The sequence below is a fragment of the Littorina saxatilis genome, linkage group LG12 (assembly GCF_037325665.1).
Source record: "Littorina saxatilis isolate snail1 linkage group LG12, US_GU_Lsax_2.0, whole genome shotgun sequence".
Lineage (NCBI taxonomy): Eukaryota > Metazoa > Mollusca > Gastropoda > Littorinimorpha > Littorinidae > Littorina > Littorina saxatilis.
The window spans coordinates 66,649,096-66,672,131 of record NC_090256.1 but is presented as its reverse complement, the minus strand read 5'-3'; the positions used below and the strand labels follow the sequence as shown (position 1 = coordinate 66,672,131).

At 39.6% G+C, this 23,036-nt stretch overlaps 1 protein-coding gene across 1 annotated transcript in view; it reads right to left on the bottom strand.

The window, feature by feature from the left end:
• Positions 1-761: 761 nt before the first annotated feature.
• Positions 762-23,036, bottom strand: part of LOC138982609 (uncharacterized protein ZK1073.1-like) — a 58,693-nt gene continuing 36,418 nt past the window's right edge. Inside the window, exons 7-13 of the mRNA XM_070355939.1 lie at positions 22,422-22,508; positions 20,282-20,359; positions 11,585-11,700; positions 10,663-10,698; positions 8,731-8,875; positions 7,317-7,368; positions 762-6,486 (exon numbers count right to left, since the gene is read on the bottom strand). Coding sequence (XP_070212040.1) covers positions 6,290-6,486; positions 7,317-7,368; positions 8,731-8,875; positions 10,663-10,698; positions 11,585-11,700; positions 20,282-20,359; positions 22,422-22,508 — 711 coding nt within the window. The 3' untranslated portion in view covers positions 762-6,289. The remainder of the gene's footprint in view (positions 6,487-7,316; positions 7,369-8,730; positions 8,876-10,662; positions 10,699-11,584; positions 11,701-20,281; positions 20,360-22,421; positions 22,509-23,036) is intronic.

Sequence of the window (23,036 nt, the reverse complement as noted above, 5' to 3'; positions counted from 1 at the left end):
ATAAAAGTATGACAAAACAAAACATTACAGTACTTCGACCCAAAGCTTTTTAAAGTGGACAGACAGACAGGCAAACACTTATGATACAGAGTCTGAACTTAGCTTAGACAATTGTCCATATTACTGGCAAGAATCATTGAGTGGAAATCGTTGCCCAGCCCGTAATGGTTTGTATCAAGAGTCTGACCGTCACTCTGACAGAAAGGGGGGATTATCGAGAGGAGTCAATGATAAAGGCACGTTCTAAGGGAGGGAACGCCGATAATATTATATCAGCTTAAACAATCAGACCGGGTTGCCTCCCAGTAAGCGCAGTTTATTCATCAATGGAAAAAAAGAGGGTGGATCAGGGTGGGGGAGGGTAGGTTGCAGAATGTGCGCACAAATTGAAGAAAAAAAGAAAAAGGAAACCAACAGATCCGTTGGGGATTGAGAAGTGTGTGCGTGTGTGTGTGTCTGTGCCTGCAAGAGTTGTGTGTGTGTGTGCCTGAAAGAGTTGCGTGTGTGTGTGTGTGCATGTGTGCCTGAAAGAGTTATGTATGTGTGTGCGTGAGAGAGAGAGAGAGAGAGAGAGAGAGAGAGAGAGAGAGAGAGAGAGAGAGAGAGAGAGAGAGAGAGAGAGAGAGAGACTTAATTTTTTTATTTATACATTCGGTATGCATCCAAGAGAAAAGATGGCATCATGCATGCTCTTACCACACACACACACACACACACACATGTACACTCTCTCTATCTCAATATAAAACAACCCCTGTGGAAATCATTCTAAAGTTTTAATAATAACAATACAAACGTCACTGTGCAGCCTTCAACCCGGCTGTGGACAGAAACAAACGCTGGTCTGGGTTATACAAGTGCATCGATACCTTAACACCAACTTATTTTCCTTCCCTTGCTTAAATCCTGGTTAAGTCTTTTGTTGTGGTAATAGTAGTAACGTATATATGGGGTCATCGCATACACACATGATACATTAGGTAAAGAAAGACAACCAAAAAATAAAATGAGCAAGCAAACAAACGGATGACTCTTTTCTGATAACCAGTACAGAACTAACAAGTCGTGTAAGGCGAAAATACAATATTTAGTCAAGTAGCTGTCGAACTCACAGAATGAAACTGAACGCAATGCAACGCAGCAAGACCGTATACTCGTGGTCCACCGCTCACGGCATAGGCAGTGAAATTGACAAGAAGAGCGGGGTAGTGGTTACGCTATGCTGCATAGCACGCTTTTCTGTACCTCTCTTCGTTTTAACTTTCTGAGCGTGTTTTTAATCCAAACATATCATATCTATATATTTTTGGAACCAGGAACCGACAAGGAATAAGATGAAAGTGTTTTTAAATTGATTTCGAAAAAAAAAATTTGATAATAATTTTAATATATTTAATTTTCAGAGCTTGTTTTTAATCCGAATATAACATATTTATATGTTTTTGGAATCAGCAAATGATGGAAAATAAGATAAACGTAAATTTGGATCGTTTTATAAATTTTTATTTTTTTTTACAATTTTCAGATTTTAAATGATCAAAGTCATTAATTAATTTTTAAGCCACCAAGCTGAAATGCAATACCGAACCCCGGGCTTCGTCGAAGAGTACTTGACCAAAATTTCAACCAATTTGGTTGAAAAATGAGGGCGTGACAGTGCCGCCTCAACTTTCACGAAAAGCCGGATATGACGTCATCAAAGACATTTATCAAAAAAATGAAAAAAACGTATGGGGATATCATACCCAGGAACTCTCATGTCAAATTTCATAAAGATCGGTCCAGTAGTTTGGTCTGAATTGCTCTACACGCACGCACGCACGCACACACACACACACACACACACATACACACACACATACACCACGACCCTCGTTTCGATTCCCCCTCGATGTTAAAATATTTAGTCAAAACTTGACTAAATATAAAAATGAACATAGCAACAACAAAACTGAAGTCGTCTTTGTTATAGTCGACTACTGGGTGCATTAAAATGGGTGCATTCGTACTTCCAATTGTACACACTGAGACACTAATTAACACTTGCATCCAGTTTTCATGTTGTCATTTCCGCTTGAGTTACCAGAAGAAGTTAGAACTGCAACCTGTTCAGAAATCAGACTTAATATTGCTCTGTGATGAACCAGTACAATGAGGCATACAATAAGATTAGAAAAAGCCTTTACTGACTTCATTCAAATACAAAAGTGCAAGAAATTTATTCTAGCCATCTTGAATTTATTTGGTTCATGGGTATACTCTGCAAAACATATATATAAGGTCTCATGTAAGCAGTACACATTTTAAAAATACGAAAAAAGTTGTAATACTTCCGTGTAATCTCTCATTCAGTTAATTGTTAATTGGTTTTAAGCAGCTGTGCAATGATAAAATATGAACACATTCTAATATACAATTCATGTCCAAAAGCAGGAGCAAAGTGTTTCCATTCTTTATTTATTTGGTGTTTAACGTCGTTTTCAACCACGAAGGTTATATCGCGACGGGGAAATGGGTGGAGATGGGATAGAGCCACCTGTTAATTGTTTCTTGTTCACAAAAGCACTAATCAAAAATTTGCTCCAGGGGCTTGCAACGTAGTACAATATATTACCTTACTGGGAGAATGCAAGTTTCCAGTACAAAGGACTTAACATTTCTTACATACTGCTTGACTAAAATCTTGACTATATTCTATACAAGAAACACTTAACAAGGGTAAAAGGAGAAACAGAATCAGTTAGTCGCCTCTTACGACATGCTGGGGAGCATCGGGTAAATTCTTTCTCGTCCCAACCAATATGGGACTCCCCCTAACCCGCAGGGGGTATGTTCAAAAGCAGGAGCAAAGTGTTTCCATTCATTTCAAGACAATCACAACAACACAAAAATACGAAAGCACACCCCCCCAAAAACCCCCCCAAAAAACAACACTTCTAGCAAGCTGAAAGTAAAATCACAACGTTGAACACAACATAAATATAAATAAACTCATTATGGCAAAACGTGAGTGTAAACCAAAAATAGCAGTACATTGCAAATACAAAGAAAAGATGGTAAAATAAAAATAATTTCTCCTCAAAGTTTAATCATTAATGTAAAAAAAAAAGATGCACAAATTATGCCACAAACATCTCATTTTGTCAATCCCATTCTAATTATTTTTGCAACTATTTTGTTGAATTTTTCACAAGATAAAATGCACCTGGAAAAAAAAAGATATGAAAATGGGTGTTATCTGACACAAACCTGTATCTAGTAATTATTTGAAGCAATATGGCATTGGCTACAGATATGGCGACAGAAAGGACAAAAATCAGACAAAAATGCCGAGTTAAAGTGCTAAGAAACTATCCAGTCGCGTAGCTTTTCAAGAATTAACACTTCTTTTCTAAGCTCCCTTTAGAAAGGTAGTTGAAGAATATCGATATTATATATGGCACAATTTGAAAAACAATACAAATGCTTTAAAAAAGGAAACAAAATTATAGTTTTAGCTTTACTAGTTTTTGACCAAAAAAAACATGCCTTCCATTTATAATGCAAAAGGTCTATGCTTAAACACCTGTTGCAGCCAATTTTATGCAAGGGGAATTGAACACCAAAAGTACACTAAAACAAACAAAAGAGAAAACAACAACAACAACAACAACGCAACGAACATGCATGCACAGGGTAAGGGACTGAACTGCAAGTGGACAGTCTTGTAAGTTTAGAAGCAGAGGCTTCTGTAATACAAGTAATACAAGATGTTCTTAATTCACAAGAAACTGCCGCAAAATATATGAGTAGTGGCAGCTTGATCACTCTAAGAATAACTAGCTTACACGCATCTTGGTTATAACAAAAATATTTTTCAAAGTCAAGCAAAGTAATTGCTGGAGTTAAGCTATATATATATATAAGCTCAGTTCTCGGTAGATTACCTAAAAATTAAGCTTGCGCAGAAAATTTCTTTTCAGCGAAGCTCTTTAATTCCTACATGTATTAGGCAACAATTACTGTGCAACCGATACAGCTCCTATATTTCATACACATTTACTCAAAAAAGATTACAGCAACGTTTATGTGAAATGACATACGTACTTCACTGTACAAGCTTAGAGGAATCTTTGTGGTGATGAACAATACTAACGTTAAAAAGATTTTACATACAATATCCAACAACGTTACCAGCCAAAAAATGCGTGCGCACTTTAAGTAAAAAGTGACAATACAACAAGAACAGGCCACCAAACCGCCAATGACGTCAACCAGTCACATAATTATATTCTACTATGATTGTAACACAGCTAGCTCATGTGATTGAATACCAAAAGATGTACAAAACACTGTGGACTATACGTACTAAATAGACATGGATGTTACACAAAAACAATACCATGAAAAACCTGTGGGCGGTTAAAACCCTGACAGCTAAGTGAAATTCTTAAGTGTGGAAAAAATTCTGCATAGTAACATGTACCACCGTATCTGAAAACTCTTTCTTAATCACATTCCGCATGATTTCGACATGATAGATATACAAATGAGAATCCGACAGGTCTCTTTCAGTTCATCAGTACGTGCAACAATTCGTACCATTTAAGTAAACAAGAAAAACTGAAAATATGCATCTAAAAAGGTATTGCTTTTTGAGCATCAATCACATGTATACAAACAGATGGTCAAAATAAATACACAATTAGGAAATACTAAGGTTTTAAAAATCAATCTCAATCCTAAAATAACTTGAACGCTTTTTGCCATTTTTTTTTTTTTTTTTACCAATATGCCATCAAAAACCAATGATTTTTCTTACTTTTTGAAATAAATAAGTCTCAAGCCCTTTTTAAATTCGATTACAGTATTTAGTACATTGTCCACAGAATGTGAAAATGTTCCGTACTGTCATACAAAGTACAAAACAAAGTGTGTTTAAAAAAAAGACAGCAGAATAATTTGGTCAACAAAGAAACTGAAACGGTTCCCTGAAATTTTACACAGAACTGTCCATCCACAATTACCACCAAAAAAAGAAAAAAAGGGATAAACCAAAATTTTATTCAGTTCCTGGTTTGTTAGATGTGTTTCATTCATTTTCAACAAATCAATTTTACCGAACGCCTCCAAAAAGTACGTGAGTCAACATCATTTCATCCAGTCAGTGGGACCAACTAAGCAGGGGACACAACCACTCTCTCTCACCAAGACCTGACAAATGCATGATGAAAATGTCCATCCACAAAACAATATCAGGGTGAAAAAGAACAGAACAAAAAAATGTTATTTTTCAAATGATTTTATTTACATCTGAACTGAAAGCAAACTCATGCTTTGCAGTCTAATTCACTTCCGCCAGACTCAGCGATCGGAGCATTCAACGTTACGGGTTACATGTACCGGTTTTACATCTGCCCGAGACTAGGCCCCCTTCCTTGATCAGCTAGCTTCACAACCACCTTACCAAAAAAACGATTATTCCTAACTATGTCATAAAAGCCTACATTTTCACTTCAGTCATGGAGACGGTAAACAGAAATGTCACACACACCATCTCAATCAACGCATGTTTGTAACGGTTAACATTTACCAAACTTGTTTCCCCCGTTTCACGAGACTGTGACTCAATCATGAAAATGAACGTAACAATCAACAGTATATATGAGATGGCAGCGGAACTACTGATAAACAACTGCTGTCGTTACAACCAGAGTGTAAACAACCAGTCCTTTTCAGTATTTCTCCCTGAAAGTTTCTTATTGACGCTGCTGGGAATTAAATCCAGTTACAATTAATGCATAAACAGCACCAGGCTGAGTGGCGTTTGGTGATGTGGTAAGTTTTAACTAATCAAGCTTAAAACTAATTCATGAATGGAACAGTACTTCTGGCTAAACTTGGGGGCAAAACAGAAGCCTCTCTGCAAACTGGAGCTATTGAATGAACCATATGCAAGGTAAGTAAAAAAACAAAACAAGAGAAAATAACCAACAGAATGTTCTGGCTTTTTGGAAAAACATTTGATGTAAAAAAAATTGTATCCATCAACTACAAACTCCTGAAAAGACTTTGAAAAATGATCTCCTAAAAGGACTATGAAAAGAATGATTGGGAAAAAATGTATGATTCAACCCAAATAAAAATGACTGTCACAGAATGTCTTTTTTCAAAACTACGACAAAATGTAGCCGAGTTCAGGTGGGAGGTGGAACGTGGTCAACGAGGCAAAACAGCTGCTCGGGGCGGGGGGACCGAGAGCCAAGGGCAGACTTGTGGACGCGGACGAAACGCCGATACGGGTAACAGTCTAACTCTTGGTGGGGGAGGAGGAGGGGGGAGAGCCGGAGATCTTGGAACCCCCGAACTTGGGGGGCGACATGGACCAGGTTCCGCGAGGCAAGTCCGCTTCCTCCATCGACATGCTTCGGGTACGACCTGGGATTTGACCGGAACTGCCCTCGATCGACGCTGACCTCTGCACGCGGGGCATGGGGACACCGCCCACTGGAAAAAAGACACGTAGGAATTCTCATTTATTTATCTGTTGCATCTGAATCAGGTACGAAAAGACTGAAGTACATTCACCATTTCAACCATACAAAGTAATAAAGTAATTCCTTTCTTTCTGGTTAACCGTGAGGCCCAGTCCAATGAGGCCCAGTCCAATGAGGCCCAGTCCAATGAGGCCCAGTCCAATGAGGCCCAGTCCAATGAGGCCCAGTCCAATGAGGCCCAGTCTAATGAGGCCCAGTCTAATGAGGCCCAGTCCAACTAATGAGGCCCAGTCCAATGAGGCCCAGTCCAATGAGGCCCAGTCTAATGAGGCCCAGTCCAATGAGGCCCAGTCCAATGAGGCCCAGTCTAATGAGGCCCAGTCCAATGAGGCCCAGTCCAATGAGGCCCAGTCCAATGAGGCCCAGTCCAATGAGGCCCAGTCCAATGAGGCCCAGTCCAATGAGGCCCAGTCCAATGAGGCCCAGTCTAATGAGGCCCAGTCCAATGAGGCCCAGTCCAATGAGGCCCAGTCCAATGAGGCCCAGTCCAATGAGGCCCAGTCCAATGAGGCCCAGTCCAATGAGGCCCAGTCCAATGAGGCCCAGTCCAATGAGGCCCAGTCCAATGAGGCCCAGTCCAATGAGGCCCAGTCCAATGAGGCCCAGTCTAATGAGGCCCAGTCCAATGAGGCCCAGTCAGGAATGAATTACACACGCGTTCGTTTGCCAGACGCAGATGCAGAACCCAAGTTGTACTAAACTGCTGCAGTATGTAACTACGCTTCATGAACAAACAAGGAAGAAGTTGATTCTCCCTGTGTGATGATTAAATATACTTACCAAGGCCAAGACCCTGCAGGAAGTAGAGGAAGCTTTCAGCAAACCTATCCGGCTGAAATAAGAAGAGTAAGATGCATAAATACATATTCCAAACACAAACTCTAACTTCAAAACGCCATGATCCATCCATGTTCAAAATCGTCGTTACTTTATTCATCTAAACGGTTCCTTCGTCTGTCTAACTTCATAAACCACAGAAAATGGGAAGCCAGAATACTTAAACGCCCTGTCAACTTGAAAACTTGTCAAGTCAATTTACACTTGCAAAAGACTTTAAACCATCTTGCGCCTCAACATTCTTTCTTTCTTTATTTGGTGTTTAACGTCGTTTTCAACCGTTCAAGGTTATATCGCGACGGGGAAAGGGGGGAGATGGGATAGAGCCACTTGTTAATTGTTTCTTGTTCACAAAAGCACTAATCAAAAAATTGCTCCAGGGGCTTGCAACGTAGTACAATATATGACCTTACTGGGAGAATGCAAGTTTCCAGTACAAAGGACTTAACATTTCTTACATACTGCTTGACTAAAATCTTTACAAACATTGACTATATTCTATACAAGAAACACTTAACAAGGGTAAAAGGAGAAACAGAATCCGTTAGTCGCCTCTTACGACATGCTGGGGAGCATCGGGTAAATTCTTCCCCCTAACCCGCGGGGGGTACCTCAACATTGATCTGTCCAGACTTTTACATTGGATAAGAGCACACTTCAACTTGAACATATACCAAGCTTCTACAGCCTGCCTGCTTTCTGTGAACAATAGGAATTTATTTGCTGAATTAATAAACTTCATAAATCAAAAATGACAATCAGGGCTTAACGTCCTCTTAGACCAGTTTGGCCTATATTGGGACAGGTATTGGTAATACGTATACTGAGGATGTTGTGTGATACTTTGACTCGAACAAGCCCGCTGTGGCGGTCTTCTTTGACACACCAGCATTACAGGTTTGTCTTGTCACAGTATCGCGATACAATCATGCTAATCAGAGGCGAGAGATGATGCATGCGTGTCTTCGTGTTTCCAAGCCCTGAGACTTTCGCTGGGAACTTGGGATCTTTTGCGTGCGGATGTGTGCACACAGGGGTGTTCGGACACCGAAGAGAGTCTGCACAAAGTTGACTCCGAGAAATATATCTCTCGCTGAACCGGGGATTCGAACCCACGCTGATAGCGACAAACTGGTTACAAAGCCAGCACGCTACCAACTGAGTTACAACCCGGCCCGCTTCTGTTAATTTTGGGTATGTAACTAAGTGGAAGGACGCTCTCATCTAAGGTAAAAGCGTGAACAGTCCTGTGGTGATATATGGCTGTCAATTTCTGGTTTGTGTCAGAGTGGAAGAATGCTCTCAATTCCCAAATAAAAAAGCCAGGTGTCAGATCTGTGGTGGACCTGTGGCTTACCTTCTCCTCGAGAACGTTGGCAACGCCATCCACCTCCAGGTAATCCACCTGCTTCTTGTCCAGCACCTCACGCATCTTGTTGAAGAGGCTGTGCACAGAGTCGTTGAACGACGACTTGGTACCTGTCACCATCAGGATGGGGCATCTGCCGACACACAGCAACATCATTGTTAATATTATGCAGCATCATCATTACCATTATGCAACATCATCGTTAATATTACACAACCTCATCGTAAACATTATGAAACATCATTGTTAACATTATGCAACATCATCGTTAATATTACACAACCTCATCGTAAACATTATGAAACATCATTGTTAACATTATGCAGGTCTGCCTACCCTCCAAGTGAAGCTTCAGGGACAAAGTTCTGTTGAAGATTAAAATAAGTCGATTTTGCGCGAAGCGCAACAGTCGAGGTTGCGCGAAGCGCAAGCGAGCCGGCTAGGGGGGTCCGGGGGAATGCCCCCCCGGAAATTTTTTTTTGGCCAAAAGGACACAATTGGTGCAATCTGGTGTCATTTTACCCTAACATTGCCTTCAAATCATCTTGCCAAACTTGAACATTGTCACTGTAAATGTCACTGAAAAAATGAAATTCAAACTTACAATATTTACATTTTGTACAAGGTTTGGTTGTGTCACTGCATTCATTTGGAGCTGGCCTGAAGGGACCTGTAATAGGCACTCTTCATGTCTTTGAGCTCCTTGTTGGTGTAAACTCTATCCAGAGCTTCACCGGGTCTCGACTTGGCGACAACTAGTGCTTCGAGAGTGTCTTTAGCCATGCTGCCTCTAAAATCTGTCTTGTTCTTGCGGACCACCGAGAAAATCCTCTTGCAGTGATTTTACTAGTATTGGTGTTTGCCTTTTCGCGTGTTTCTTTATTCTTGATGTGATTCGGGCCTTCCACATGTCGTCGAATGTCATCAATGCCGCCAGATTTACAGCCGAATTCACTTACACAAATCGTGCACAAAACCTTCGTTTCGACACTTCCTGGCTTGATACACGGGTATGTCTCCGTATATTTCTCGATGTATTTCTGCGGACGCTTCATTTTTTTTCGCAGGGTCATTATCGGTTTCACACACAGCGAGATTTTCTTTCCTTTTTGACGCCATCTTTTTTTCGACCTTTTCTTCTTGCAAGAAGTTGACGCGCATGCGTATTACAAAAAGCTGCTCGGCAATAGTCGGAACCCGCCTACGTCATTTCTCAGCTGTGACTTCGGCAATTTCCGGAAGTCATTCACCAGGCAATCTCTCTCGCTCACACTGTTGTGAGCGTGTTTGGAATTTTTTTGAGTTTCCGGGACGCATTTCGAACATCCGTATTTTCCGGAACACTTGATAAAATTTATTGATTTCCGGGACAAATACGGAAATTCCGTAACGGTAGGCAGACCTGCATTATGCGACATCATCGTTAATATTACACAACCTCATCGTAAACATTATGAAACATCATTGTTAACATTATGCAACATCATCGTTAATATTACGTAACACCATCGTCAACATTATAAAACATCGTTAACATTACGCTACATCATCGTTAACAATAACATTACATCTCTATAAAAGTCTGTGTTAAAAACGTAATTTCAGCCAGTTTACTTGCAGAAGTCTGCATTCATGATGAAATTTAGCATTAACCAGATATAATATAACCTACATTGATTTTAATTTGCTCCAACTTTTTGTTATGCATCATCAATAACATTACATCTCTTTAAAAGACTGTGTTGAAAAGGAAATTTCAGACAGTATACTTGCAGCTATATTTGTGCCTTATTGTCAGAACAGGCCAAAATGATGATTCCATTTTTTTGCTGTTGTACGTTCAACAAAACCCACAAGCAAATACCAGCAAAAAATAAGTGTAATAATGTAGTAAGAGAGAGATGTGCAGAAAGAACTAACCTCACTTTTCCAATCTGGTCAGCGATGTTTGAACGTCTGCAACACATAAAAAAAACATGCAGTGAAGTCAGAACACATAGATACAAGATCATGAAAGATTTATCGCATGGCCAAAACCATAGACTATGCTAAGACAGGCGCAGTGGCGTAGTGGATAAGACATCAGCCTTCTAATCGAAAAGTCGTGCTCAGTTCAAATCCTGGCCAGGGCCTGGTGGGTTAAGGGTGGATATTTTTCCGATCACCCAGGTCAACTTATGTGCAGACCTGCTAGTGCCTTATCCCCCTCCGTGTGTACACGCAAGCACAAGACCAAGTGCGCACGGAAAAGATCCTGTAATCCATGTCAGAGTTTGATGTGTCATAGAAACACGAAAATACCCAGCATGCTTCCCCCGAAATTGGCATATGCTGCCTGAATGGCGGGATAAAAACGGTCATTTATGTAAAAACCCACTCGTGCAAAACCCTGAGTGAACGTGGGAGTTTCAGCCCATGAACGAAGAAGAAGAAAAGACTATACTACATTCTGATTGTTCACTTCACATTAATCCTCTGAGATGTAGAATAAAAAATGAAGTCCACAAAAAAACAAGATTATAAAAATAATGTATCTTTAAATTTGGACAAATAATGTACTTGAAACATCATACTGTCATATCATTTCAGATGGTTTTTCAGTTCATCATTTTTTTCATAAAACCCCCAGCAAACATAACCCTCCTGGTATAATATTATGAAAAGAAAACAACAAATAACCCCCCCCAAAAAAAAGAATTTAAAATATTACAAATTTTTTTTTTAAACGGAATGCCGGAAAACAACCACCTGGTGAAAAAATCTGACACCAGAAATCAGAAAGATCAGAGGCTTTCAATGGGTACTGCTTATATGTGCCACAATAAAAGGATAATTAACTCACTTCATGTAGGAATGGACGTAAAGTTTGAGGTTGTGTGGGTTGACTTTTGACCTCAGGGATTGCTGGAAACTCTCAATCACTTTCTGTAGCTGCTCTTTGTTCAGAGCTTTTTCAAACTGCACAAAGACAAGATATAATCGTCATCTACATTGCTACTGAGACTACAAACTGTCTGCATGAAGCCTTGAAGAAGACAGTCTGCCCCCCCACCACTAACCTGAAAAACAACACATATAATACAATATGTCTGGAAGTTCATGCTTAAAACCTGTTCATTTTTTTGCATGCTTTTCATACATATCCCAAGTTAATTGATTAACAATCATTTGCACTGCAATTCTACACAATTCAAGCTCAGAGAAGCCTTTTGTTATTTTCAATAAAAAGAAAAGTTAAATAAAGTTGGATGCACACCAAAAAAATAAAACATGTTATTTTTTTAATTTAACTGTTTTCATGCAGGTTTTTATCTTCCCAAGAACGGTATCGGAAAAATACATTCTAACAGAAATACACTGTACCTGAAACTGAAGGAAAAAAACACCACTATTTGCCAACTTGCGTTTTCATCATAAAGACAAACACATTTTTTTTAAAATTAATTTACATTTTAACTAAACAGGCTCACTGTTAGTAGTCAGCATGCATTTGTTAGTAAATAAAGCCATTAACATTTCATGAACTGGTGAGTAGCATAGCCAGTACTGAAACATGTGCATTATAATTCTCTTGAGATATACTGGTACACATTTTAATGGTGTCAATATAACCTGCTGTGATATAAGTGCAATATAAAGTGTGTTTATAAGAACATTTGTGACCCTCCATCACGAAATGAGTCGCATGTGACATGTCACCTCGCGCGGTTCTGCGCTAGGCTTAATATAAGTCCGGGGAGTGTCTGGTAACAGTATGAGGGTCACCTTAGTCACAGGCTTATAATTCAAACACTCGATCTTTTCTAAAACGGTTTTCACCACTGGATAGAGCATACAAAACTTAAGGAAAATGTAAAAATATGAATATCATGCAAAGGTGACATGTGACTCATTCCGTGGAGGAGGGTCACATTTGTGCTTTTCCTTTCTCCTTGCATACTGAGACCTTCCAGGCATTACAAACGGACCATCTCTACCCCACAAACTCTTGATTTTTACAAGTCAGCTGTTTACCATTGGTTCATGATCTTCAGTCTGAGTGCCTCAACAATTAAGTACAGTGGAACCCCCTTTTAAGACCTCTAAACATCTGAGAATATCAGGTCTTAAAAAGAAGGGAGTCTTTAAATGGGGGTGAATTTTCAGAGGTTATAAACAGAAAGTCAGAATCAATCAATCAATCAATATGAGGCTTATATCGGGCGTATTCCGTGGATACAGTTCTAAGCACAGGGATTTTTTAAATTTTTTTATTTATTTTTTTTATTTTTTTAGAAAGGAGGGTCAGAGGGGTTTTTTCTTAGAAAGGAGGGTCAGTCTTTAAATGGGGGTGAATTTACACAGGTTATAAACAGAAAGTCAGAAGACACAGTCTTAGAAAGGAGGGTCAGTCTTTAAATGGGGGTGAATTTACACAGGTTATAAACAGAAAGTCAGAAGACACAGTCTTAGAAAGGAGGGTCAGTCTTTAAATGGGGGTGAATTTACAGAGGTTATAAACAGAAAGTCAGAAGACACAGTCTTAGAAAGGAGGGTCAGTCTTTAAATGGGGGTGAATTTACAGAGGTTATAAACAGAAAGTCAGAAGACACAGTCTTAGAAAGGAGGGACTCTTAAACTGGGGAGTCTTAAAACGTGGGTTCCACTGTATTAATTACTGTACATTAGCATAATTACACCAACATGTGTCAACTAAGATGCTCTCATTTATAATTTTACAACATTAACACATCACAGTTTTATCACTATAACACAGTCAACTGCACAGTTGGTGTGGTAATTTTGTTCCCATAGGATTTAATTAGCTTCCTCCATTTTATCTCAATAAATGTCGGCCTCATCATTTATCTGTGACACTTTTTTAAACATTGTTTCAAGTTCTATGTCATGAAAAATGAAAACAGCTGAATCAGTTGCTATTTGATAGACATGCATCTCCTGTCCTCCTTCGTCATGTGCAGCTCTGATAGTTCAAATAATGTGCAGTGACTGAGCTAAATGTGCACGGCAGCTATACATATGTTGCAGATTATACAATCAATCATTTAGATTTCACATTTCTGAGACACCAATCCAGTCTCACCCATGCAGGCGACAATCTGTCGGAACTGTAATGTTACAAACTAAATGTTGCCCATGTTGTACAGTCAGAAACATGAGTAGAGTATAGCCGAGGTAGATTGTGTAAACTAACAACGTTTCTTGCTAAATAGACTATGATTGCATGACGACCACCATAAACAAATAACACAAAATTTAAAAGCAATTTTTTTTCCACTGCAGGAACAATCATAAATCTACAACAATGCAGTTGCACAAAAGGGGGGCACAAAAATGGGCATTCAAACTCAGAATGAAACCATAGAATCAACAACAAAAGATTATAGCCCTTTCGACAGACTTGCAGCGTGCCAAACACTGATAAGTAAAAGAAAAAGAAACAAAGTAATCATAACGCTAAATGTGGAATGATAAGAGAATAGTAATATTGCATGAACAAATAATACAGCCTCCCTGTAACGAGGGAAAACTGTCATAAAAAATCAGTTTTAACAAGGTAATTAGATGAAGTGATAGATCCAGAATCGTAAGCGAAACGGTGAAAAAGTTTGAACATGTAAGGATTTTGATTGATACACAAGAGAAAAATGTTTTGAATATTGTTACAACAAGAGAAAATAAAAAGATCGGAAAGTTTTTAAAAATGTCTTTCATGTATGATAAATGTACATTAAATCAAAAATGACGGGCGCAGTGGCATGGTGGTAAGACATCGGCCTCCTAATCGGGAGGTCATGAGTTCGAATCCCGGTTGCTGCCGCCTGGTGAGTTAAACTTAAAGAGTGGAGATTTTTCCGATCTCCCAGGTCAACTTATGTGCAGACCTGCTGGTGACTTGACCCCCTTCGTGTGTTCACGCAAGCACAAGACCAAGTGCGCACGGAAAAGATCCTGTAATCCATGTCAGAGTTCGGTGGGTTATAGAAACATCAAAATACCCAGCATGCCTCCCCCGAAATCGGCGTATGCTGCCTGAATGGTCATACACGTAAAAATCCACTCGTGCTAAAAACATGAGTCAACGTGGGAGTCTAAGCCCATGAACGAAGAAGAAGAAATCAAAAATGAATGCTGGTGTATTAAAACAAAAATTGTGCATACATGCATTCTGGGGACAATTCTTAACAAAAATCCTGCTGCGTAACATCTATCTATATATACGACTTGTGTCTGTGTGTGTGTGTGTCCGCGATGCACGCCCAAGGTTCTCGATGGATCTGTTTCAAATTTGGTGCCCATATTCAGGTACACCCCGGACACAACCTGCTCGATGAGATATTTCAACACGTGCTCTCAGCGCGCAGCGCTGAACCGATTTTGGTTTTTCTCTGGATCCATTCCCAGTAACTCTTCCTTATCTTCTCCAGTGTTTTCAGCGTTTATCTCCCTTCCTTCGTGTGGCGTCAATCCATATTCCCGTTTCTATTTTTAGAAGGTCACTGTCGACAACGCTCAATCCATATTCCCGTTATACTATTTTTACTCTTCTCCAGTGTTTTGCGCGTTTATCTCCCTTCCTTCGTGCGGTGCGCCGGCAAAGCCGGCGTACACCTGGCAAAGCCGGGTCCCCGGCGCAGCCGGGTATTTGGTTCGACTTCTTCCCGGCGAAGCCGTACCCGGCGAAGCGGGTATTCATCTAGTAATTAAATATATCACTAAGAAGATTAGCTCACAAGTGACTTAATTAGCAGACAAGCAAAAAAGCAATGGTCTGCTAAAAGATACAAGTGTAACAATAAATGATCAGTCTCAGAACTGTCTTAAATATTTGTCAGAGAAACGTTTTTCTCTTGCACCAATGCTGCTGATCTCCCCTTTTTGTAATGGGGGAAGGGTGAGAGGACTCAAAGAGTTCAGGATTAAATAATGTCAAAGCTTGGTTTTGGAAAATTAAAAAAACAACCCACATTAGTTCTGTTAAATGTTGATTTAACTAAATCTGTTTTATCAGAAGTAATTTCTAATGTTTCTGTTTACAGGCCAATTTAAGCCGTTTTCATATATGTGCAGCTATGCTCACTTTGGTAAAGCATCAAACGCTCTTACCATTTCCCCTTTACAGAATTAGTTAACTCTGACACTGTATTAATACCTCAGTAATTGACCAATATCCTTTGATTTCCTGACGAATACGTGATATATTTTATATGTGTGCAAAGTGCTACCTAAGTACTTAAAAAATTAGTCGTTAAGCTTTTGGGAACCCTGTACCATTAGCAGCAAAAATACATCATCTTTCAAAAATGAAAGGTACAATATATTAAGTCAGTCCCAGCTGTTAGTGTGCAAATACATGTGTAAAAGCAAAGCAAATAAGAGTCACCAAACATGCTTCAAGTTCAATTAGTGATGACTGATCTGGTATAAAACCAGATCTATGATTTCTGCATAATATGGGGTCGAATCTATCTCTTAATTACTCTTGTACATGTCGAAACCTCAATGTCTCCACAATCCTCCATTTTTATTACTGGAGGCCTCGTCATTATCATGTTCTTCTATCATCTGCCTCCTCCAAACTGTGTCCGAACATCATCATCTGTCTTAATTCATCAACCATGACCACCATTCCATATTTTCAGCCTAGTGTCTTAATGGTTTATCTCAATTCATCATCATCATCATATTCATCATCATCATCACATTAGCATCACTGTTTTATCCTGTATTCAACATCACCGCAATTGCTTGACAACATGATCTTCACCGTCACACGTGATCTTCTACTAATTATAAGCATCGTTCACGTTAATTCAGCATCCTTCATCAGCATTGTCCATGTACACTAGTTCAGCACATCATTCCTTTCTACTGACCATCAGCTCTTGACTTTCTGGACCTTCTGTCACTGCATGTGTATAATATACATCGTGTGACATCCTGTCTTGTTTCACAGAAACTCTTTAAATTAAATCATCTTTAATTTCAAGTTACAAATTTAAGATCTAGACAACTTGATTATGAAAGCTGGACGACTGTGATGAAAGTGTTTTTCCGATTACATTTACAGGCACTGAAATCAGTATAAACGGCTCTGTAAAAAAAGATTAACCAAATCGATGAAGAAGAAATTTACGATGGAGGATAATGAAAGAAACACTTCTACTGGAGTAAAGAAATAAAATTCTCTCTTGGTTATACAACACTATTACATTACCTCAGTCGAAGCCTATACAGCAACGTTAAACATCGGAAAGAAAACAAAATACAAGATTAGGAACATGAAGGGAGAAAACAAAGAGAAGAAAAAGTAGTTTAGAGCGGTACCGTCCCTGCCACTCATAAAAACAGACCAATCAATCAATCAATCAATCAATGAGTCTTATATCGCGCATATTCCGTGGGTACAGTTCTAGGCGCTCTGCAGTGATGCCGTGTGAGATGAAATTTTATACAGCCAGTAGATTGCAGCCATTTCGGCGCATATTAACCTTTCACGGCCTATTATTCCAAGTCACACGGGTATAGGTAGACAATTATTAACTGTGCCTAAGCAATTTTGCCAGGAAAGACCCTTTTGTCAATCGTGGGATCTTTAACGTGCACACCCAATGTAGTGTACACGGGGGGAGGTTCGGACACCGAAGAGAGTCTGCACACATAGTTGACTCTGTGAAATAAATTTCCGCCGAACCTGGGATCGAACTCACGCTGACAGCGGCCAACTGAATACAAATCCAGCGCGCTACCAACTGAGCTATATCCCCCACCAGAAACATCTCTCCTGCTATCACAAAAGTTTACCCAAAAGACAGGCCTTAAATAACTAAGAAACAAGAAGGGCAAAGCCCATACGACTCACATGCTTTACACATTTTTCCTACCAAAATACATGTGACCTTGACCCAAGGTCAAGGTCATCCAAGGTCATGCAACACAAAGCTGTTAATTCAAGACATAGGAAGTACAATGGTGCTTATTGGCTCTTTCTACCATGAGATATGGTCACTTTTAGTGGTTCACTACCTTATTTTGGTCACATTTCATAAGGGTCAAAGTGACCTTGACCTTGATCATATGTGACCAAATGTGTCTCATGATGAAAGCATAACATGTGCCCCACATAATTTTTAAGTTTGAAACAGTTATCTTCCATAGTTCAGGGTCAAGGTCACTTCAAAATATGTATACAATCCAACTTTGAAGAGCTCCTGTGACCTTGACCTTGAAGCAAGGTAAACCAAACTGGTATCAAAAGATGGGGCTTACTTTGCCCTATATATCATATATAGGTGAGGTATTGAATCTCAAAAACTTCAGAGAAAATGGGAAAAATATGAAAAATAGCTGTTTTTTAGGCAACATTTATGGCCCCTGCGACCTTGACCTTGAAGCAAGGTCAAGATGCTATGTATGTTTTTTGGGGCCTTGTCATCATACACCATCTTGCCAAATTTGGTACTGATAGACTGAATAGTGTCCAAGAAATATCCAACGTTAAAGTTTTCCGGACGGACGTCCGGACGGACGGACGTCCGGACGTCCGGACGGACGGACGGACGGACGGACGGACGACTCGGGTGAGTACATAGACTCACTTTTGCTTCGCATGTGAGTCAAAAAGGACATTTTTCCGGACTTCTGCAAATATCACTGCCACAAATTGAATGTCAGTAATTTCACTTGGCAGTAGAAATAGTGGATTTTTAATTATTGGAAAGTATAAATGGATTACTCTGGTCCTGATTAGATTATACTGAAACCAGCATTGCACACACACACACACACACACACACACACACACACACACACACACACACACACACACACACACACACACACACACACACACACACACAAGAACAGTTACATACATACATAAAATAAAAAAAAATAAAAAAAATAATATTCAACTGACCAAAATGAACCAAATATTTTTCTTAAAATGTGAACAAAAAACAAAAAGAAATGTGACAATTTTGTTCCTGTATGCATGTCAGACACCTAAAAGGCAACAAGAAAAGTCAACGGGGAATTGTGTGGAATTGTGTAACACTTTGGGGAAAGTGCTCCAATCCAATGCATTCTCTTTCTTTCTCATGAACCGATCAACCTGACATGCTGAAATTCATTTTAACTTGAACAAAAAAATAAACACAACAAACTTGAAGAGGGAGTGAAAGAACAAAAACAAAAAGAAACAAACAAACAAATTTAATATTCAAATCATAAGGATTAATTCAAGACAAAAGAAACCCAACATAACAAAATTAGTCAAGTCAGTAACAAATGTACAAAGTTAAACTGCACAAATTACTCCATGCAATGTTGAGTCAGTAAAACTGCATGAAATATTACTCCATGCAATGTTAAGTTAATACCAAAAAAAAGTTTAAGTTGAACACTATATCCTACCACCAGCAAAAACCTGAAAAACATGTACACCTTTGAAATAATAGCAAAAAGAATAGGCCCCGTAAAGATTTACAGTTTGGAAGTAAACAACCCTGAGACAGCACTTTGTATAAGGAAGCAGGAAAATAAACCAAAGTAAAAACAAACAAAAAAAGGTTAAGAAAAAAATGAATCGGCAAAAACGGGCTGTAAAGAATTGCAGCTCTCAAGACGAAAGTGCTACTTCATATCTGCCTATACAGCTCTGATCTTCTTTGCATTTTAATTAACAGCGAGATAATTCTGAGCTGAGAAAATAAAACAAAGAAAAGCAGGAAGCAGTTTGAAAACTAGAAACAGACTTGACAGCGTTCAAGGGACACACGCAGTAAATTTAAAGCGCTTCTAATTCTGCTCAAATGAATGATGCAAACCAATCATTAACCATGCCTTACAACATCTACCCCCCTCCCCAACAGCACAATCAATCAACTACAGTTGGTTTTTTTAATCAGTTTTCAGTTTGACCAGCTTTCTTCAAATGAAAATATAAAATAACAGAATCAATAAATATATATAAATTAATAAACTAAATGCAAACATTAATACACACACATATATACAAAACAATTTGTAGCCACAAAATTACATCCATTCTCATACATCCAGTCACAACAGACATTTTTAAACACGATCCAGAAAAGCAAGCACTCACTAAAGCACAAACATATACACGCTCAGTTACTTATATATACAACTTACAAACCCACCCCATTTCCCCACACATTAACCAGTTGAATTCAGCATTCCTGCACACCCATGCAGAAACAGACACACTCTCACACACACAAACACTCTCGCACACATGCTAGCACATGCATGCACACACACTTGTGTAACACACACACTAACACACACACACACACACACACACACACACACACACACACGCTCCCCACCTGTACACACCTACACAAAAACAACATCCACAACTCACATATCCCCTTTCCCCAGATCTTCTTCTCTTCAGAAAACAGAACTTTGCATGGGGAAAGCAACTAAACACAAACCCAAACACACGCCATGAATGACCACAATACTGCACATCTGATGAAGACAGCTTGAGAGAGAGGAGATTACTTACAGAGCCGAATCGGTGCAGGCAAAGGTATGTCTCCGCTGTTGGGTTCATGCCAATCTGTTCCAGTTTCCACTCAATCAGCTGCAAAACCAAACAAACTTAAGTTGAAAAAATGTGGAATTGTTCATACGAGTTAAGCAACTCTTAGTTACTTTTCTCCTAAAACTAATATAATCATTTAGAAGTATACTAACATCGATACAGACAAACCAATAGGCAGAAAATGATCTCTCTCTCAATCTTATCTAATATATGAAAAATACTTAGCATATACCTTAAAGAGCTAGGCCTTCAATGATATTAAATTAGCATAACATTCCGCTCGCTCTCATCATTACTTTGCCTTCTTAGTTAAGATTTCCCCCTTCTGTGACGTTGCACGTTTCTCTCGTTCTCTTTTTTTTTGTGCTTTCATCTTCAATTATTTATGTTTCCTTTAAAGATTTCACCCTTTCAATGTCTATAAATTAATTACCTCCATCGTAAGACTTTCTCCTAAATAGGTCAAACAGATTTTATAAGATTTTGGGCAGTCTTAAAAGGGGGTTCCACTGTATAAGTCGCTGTACTCCCCATTCTCCCAGCACCCCCCCCCCTCCCTCCCCCCTCCAACAAAAAACAAGAAGGGCAAAGCCCATACGACTCACATGCTTTACACATTTTTCCTACCAAAATGCATGTGACCTTGACCCAAGGTCAAGGTCATCCAAGGTCATGCAACACAAAGCTGTTAATTCAAGACATAGGAAGTACAATGGTGCTTGTTGGCTCTTTCTACCATGAGATATGGTCACTTTTAGTGGTTCACTACCTTATTTTGGTCACATTTCATAAGGGTCAAAGTGACCTTGACCTTGATCATATGTGACCAAATGTGTCTCATGATGAAAGCATAACATGTGCCCCACATAATTTTTAAGTTTGAAACAGTTATCTTCCATAGTTCAGGGTCAAGGTCACTTCAAAATATGTATACAATCCAACTTTGAAGAGCTCCTGTGACCTGGACCTTGAAGCAAGGTAAACCAAACTGGTATCAAAAGATGGGGCTTACTTTGCCCTATATATCATATATAGGTGAGGTATTGAATCTCAAACACTTCAGAGAAAATGGGAAAAATATGAAAAATAGCTGTTTTTTAGGCAACATTTATGGCCCCTGCGACCTTGACCTTGAAGCAAGGTCAAGATGCTATGTATGTTTTTTGGGGCCTTGTCATCATACACCATCTTGCCAAATTTGGTACTGATAGACTGAATAGTGTCCAAGAAATATCCAACGTTGAAGTTTTCCGGACGGACGTACGTCCGGACGTCCGGACGTCCGTCCACGGACGGACGGACGACTCGGGTGAGTACATAGACTCACTTTTGCTTCGCATGTGAGTCAATAAGTAAATTAAAAAAAATGTTTTAACACAATAGACGACATTCCAAAATAACTCCGGTTTTTAAGGGTTGTGGCAGGGTTTTTTTTCTCTCCATTTTACTGTACTCTATTATCACAATGCTGGGAAATTCGGGTCGCTTCCTCCCTCCCAGTGGAAAGCTAGCAGCAACATGAGTCGCGCTACCCAGGTGTGTGCCTGTCAAAGTGTAATCAGCCACCTGCACTTATGGCAGAATGACCGAGGTCTTTTACGTGCCACTGTGGTGACATGGGGGTGGGACATGGATACCATCTCTGAGTCTGCACATAAAGTTGACCCGTGTCGGTCCCTGCCGGGATTCGAACCTGTAACCTTAGGATCACGAGTCAAGTGCTCTACCAAATGAGCTACCCCGCCTTCCCTAGTTTTCATAAAAACACTGAGACAAGCCTAACAATGTCAATTTAGTGTCCCTTGAATGAGCGTTTCTATGAAAAAGCATGAACAAACAAGGGAAAGCAACTCTTCCATAGCCCAACACAAACCCACCGTTATTTCCTAATTCGTCTACAGTGGAACCCCCGTTTTAAGACTTCCTCCTGTTTAAGACCCTGTTTTCTCAGACTTTTTGTTCATAACCTCTGTAAATGTACTCCCGATTTTAAGACTCCCTCCTTTTTAAGACCTTATTTTCTCAGATTTTAGGATGTCTTTAAAGGGGAGTTCCCCTGTATAATGTGAGAGAAATGTCCAGAAAGGTTTGTTGAGTGGACCTTGTCCTTCATAGACTCCATGAAGCCGGCTGTGGTGCCCGTGCAGTGAATCAGAACCACCCCGTTGACACGATCAGGCTGGGCCATCTGCAACACAAATCACACACAATGCCAGTCAATGCTGGTCTAATAAACGCTCACACCTGTTACCTGGACCTGTTATCTACAGTTGTCTGTCTAACCTACTATGTTTGGTTGGTGTGTGTGTGTGTGTGTGTGTGTGTGTGTGTGTGTGTGTGTGTGTGTGTGTGTGTGTGTGTGTGTGTGTGTGTGTGTGCGTGCGTGCGTGCGTGCGTGCGTGCGTGCGTGCGTGCGTGCGTGCGTGCGTGTGTGTGTGTGTGTGTAGTACTGTGGTCTGCCCATAAAGTTTCTAAAGTTTGCAGGTAAAATTATCCAGGTTTGCATGCATACAGTACTTTTTAGTTGTTTAAACATATGACTGGGCAGGCTTGCACAGATTGTCAAACAAACAATCAAACCCTGTTGCAATCTTGCAACTCAGTGCAATTACTGTGTGCATTCGCTCTCCGAATATTCTCTACATAAGATTAATTGCTTCATGGATAAATTTCCCTTTCTCATCCTTACATCCCACTGTCTATTAGCGAAAGGATT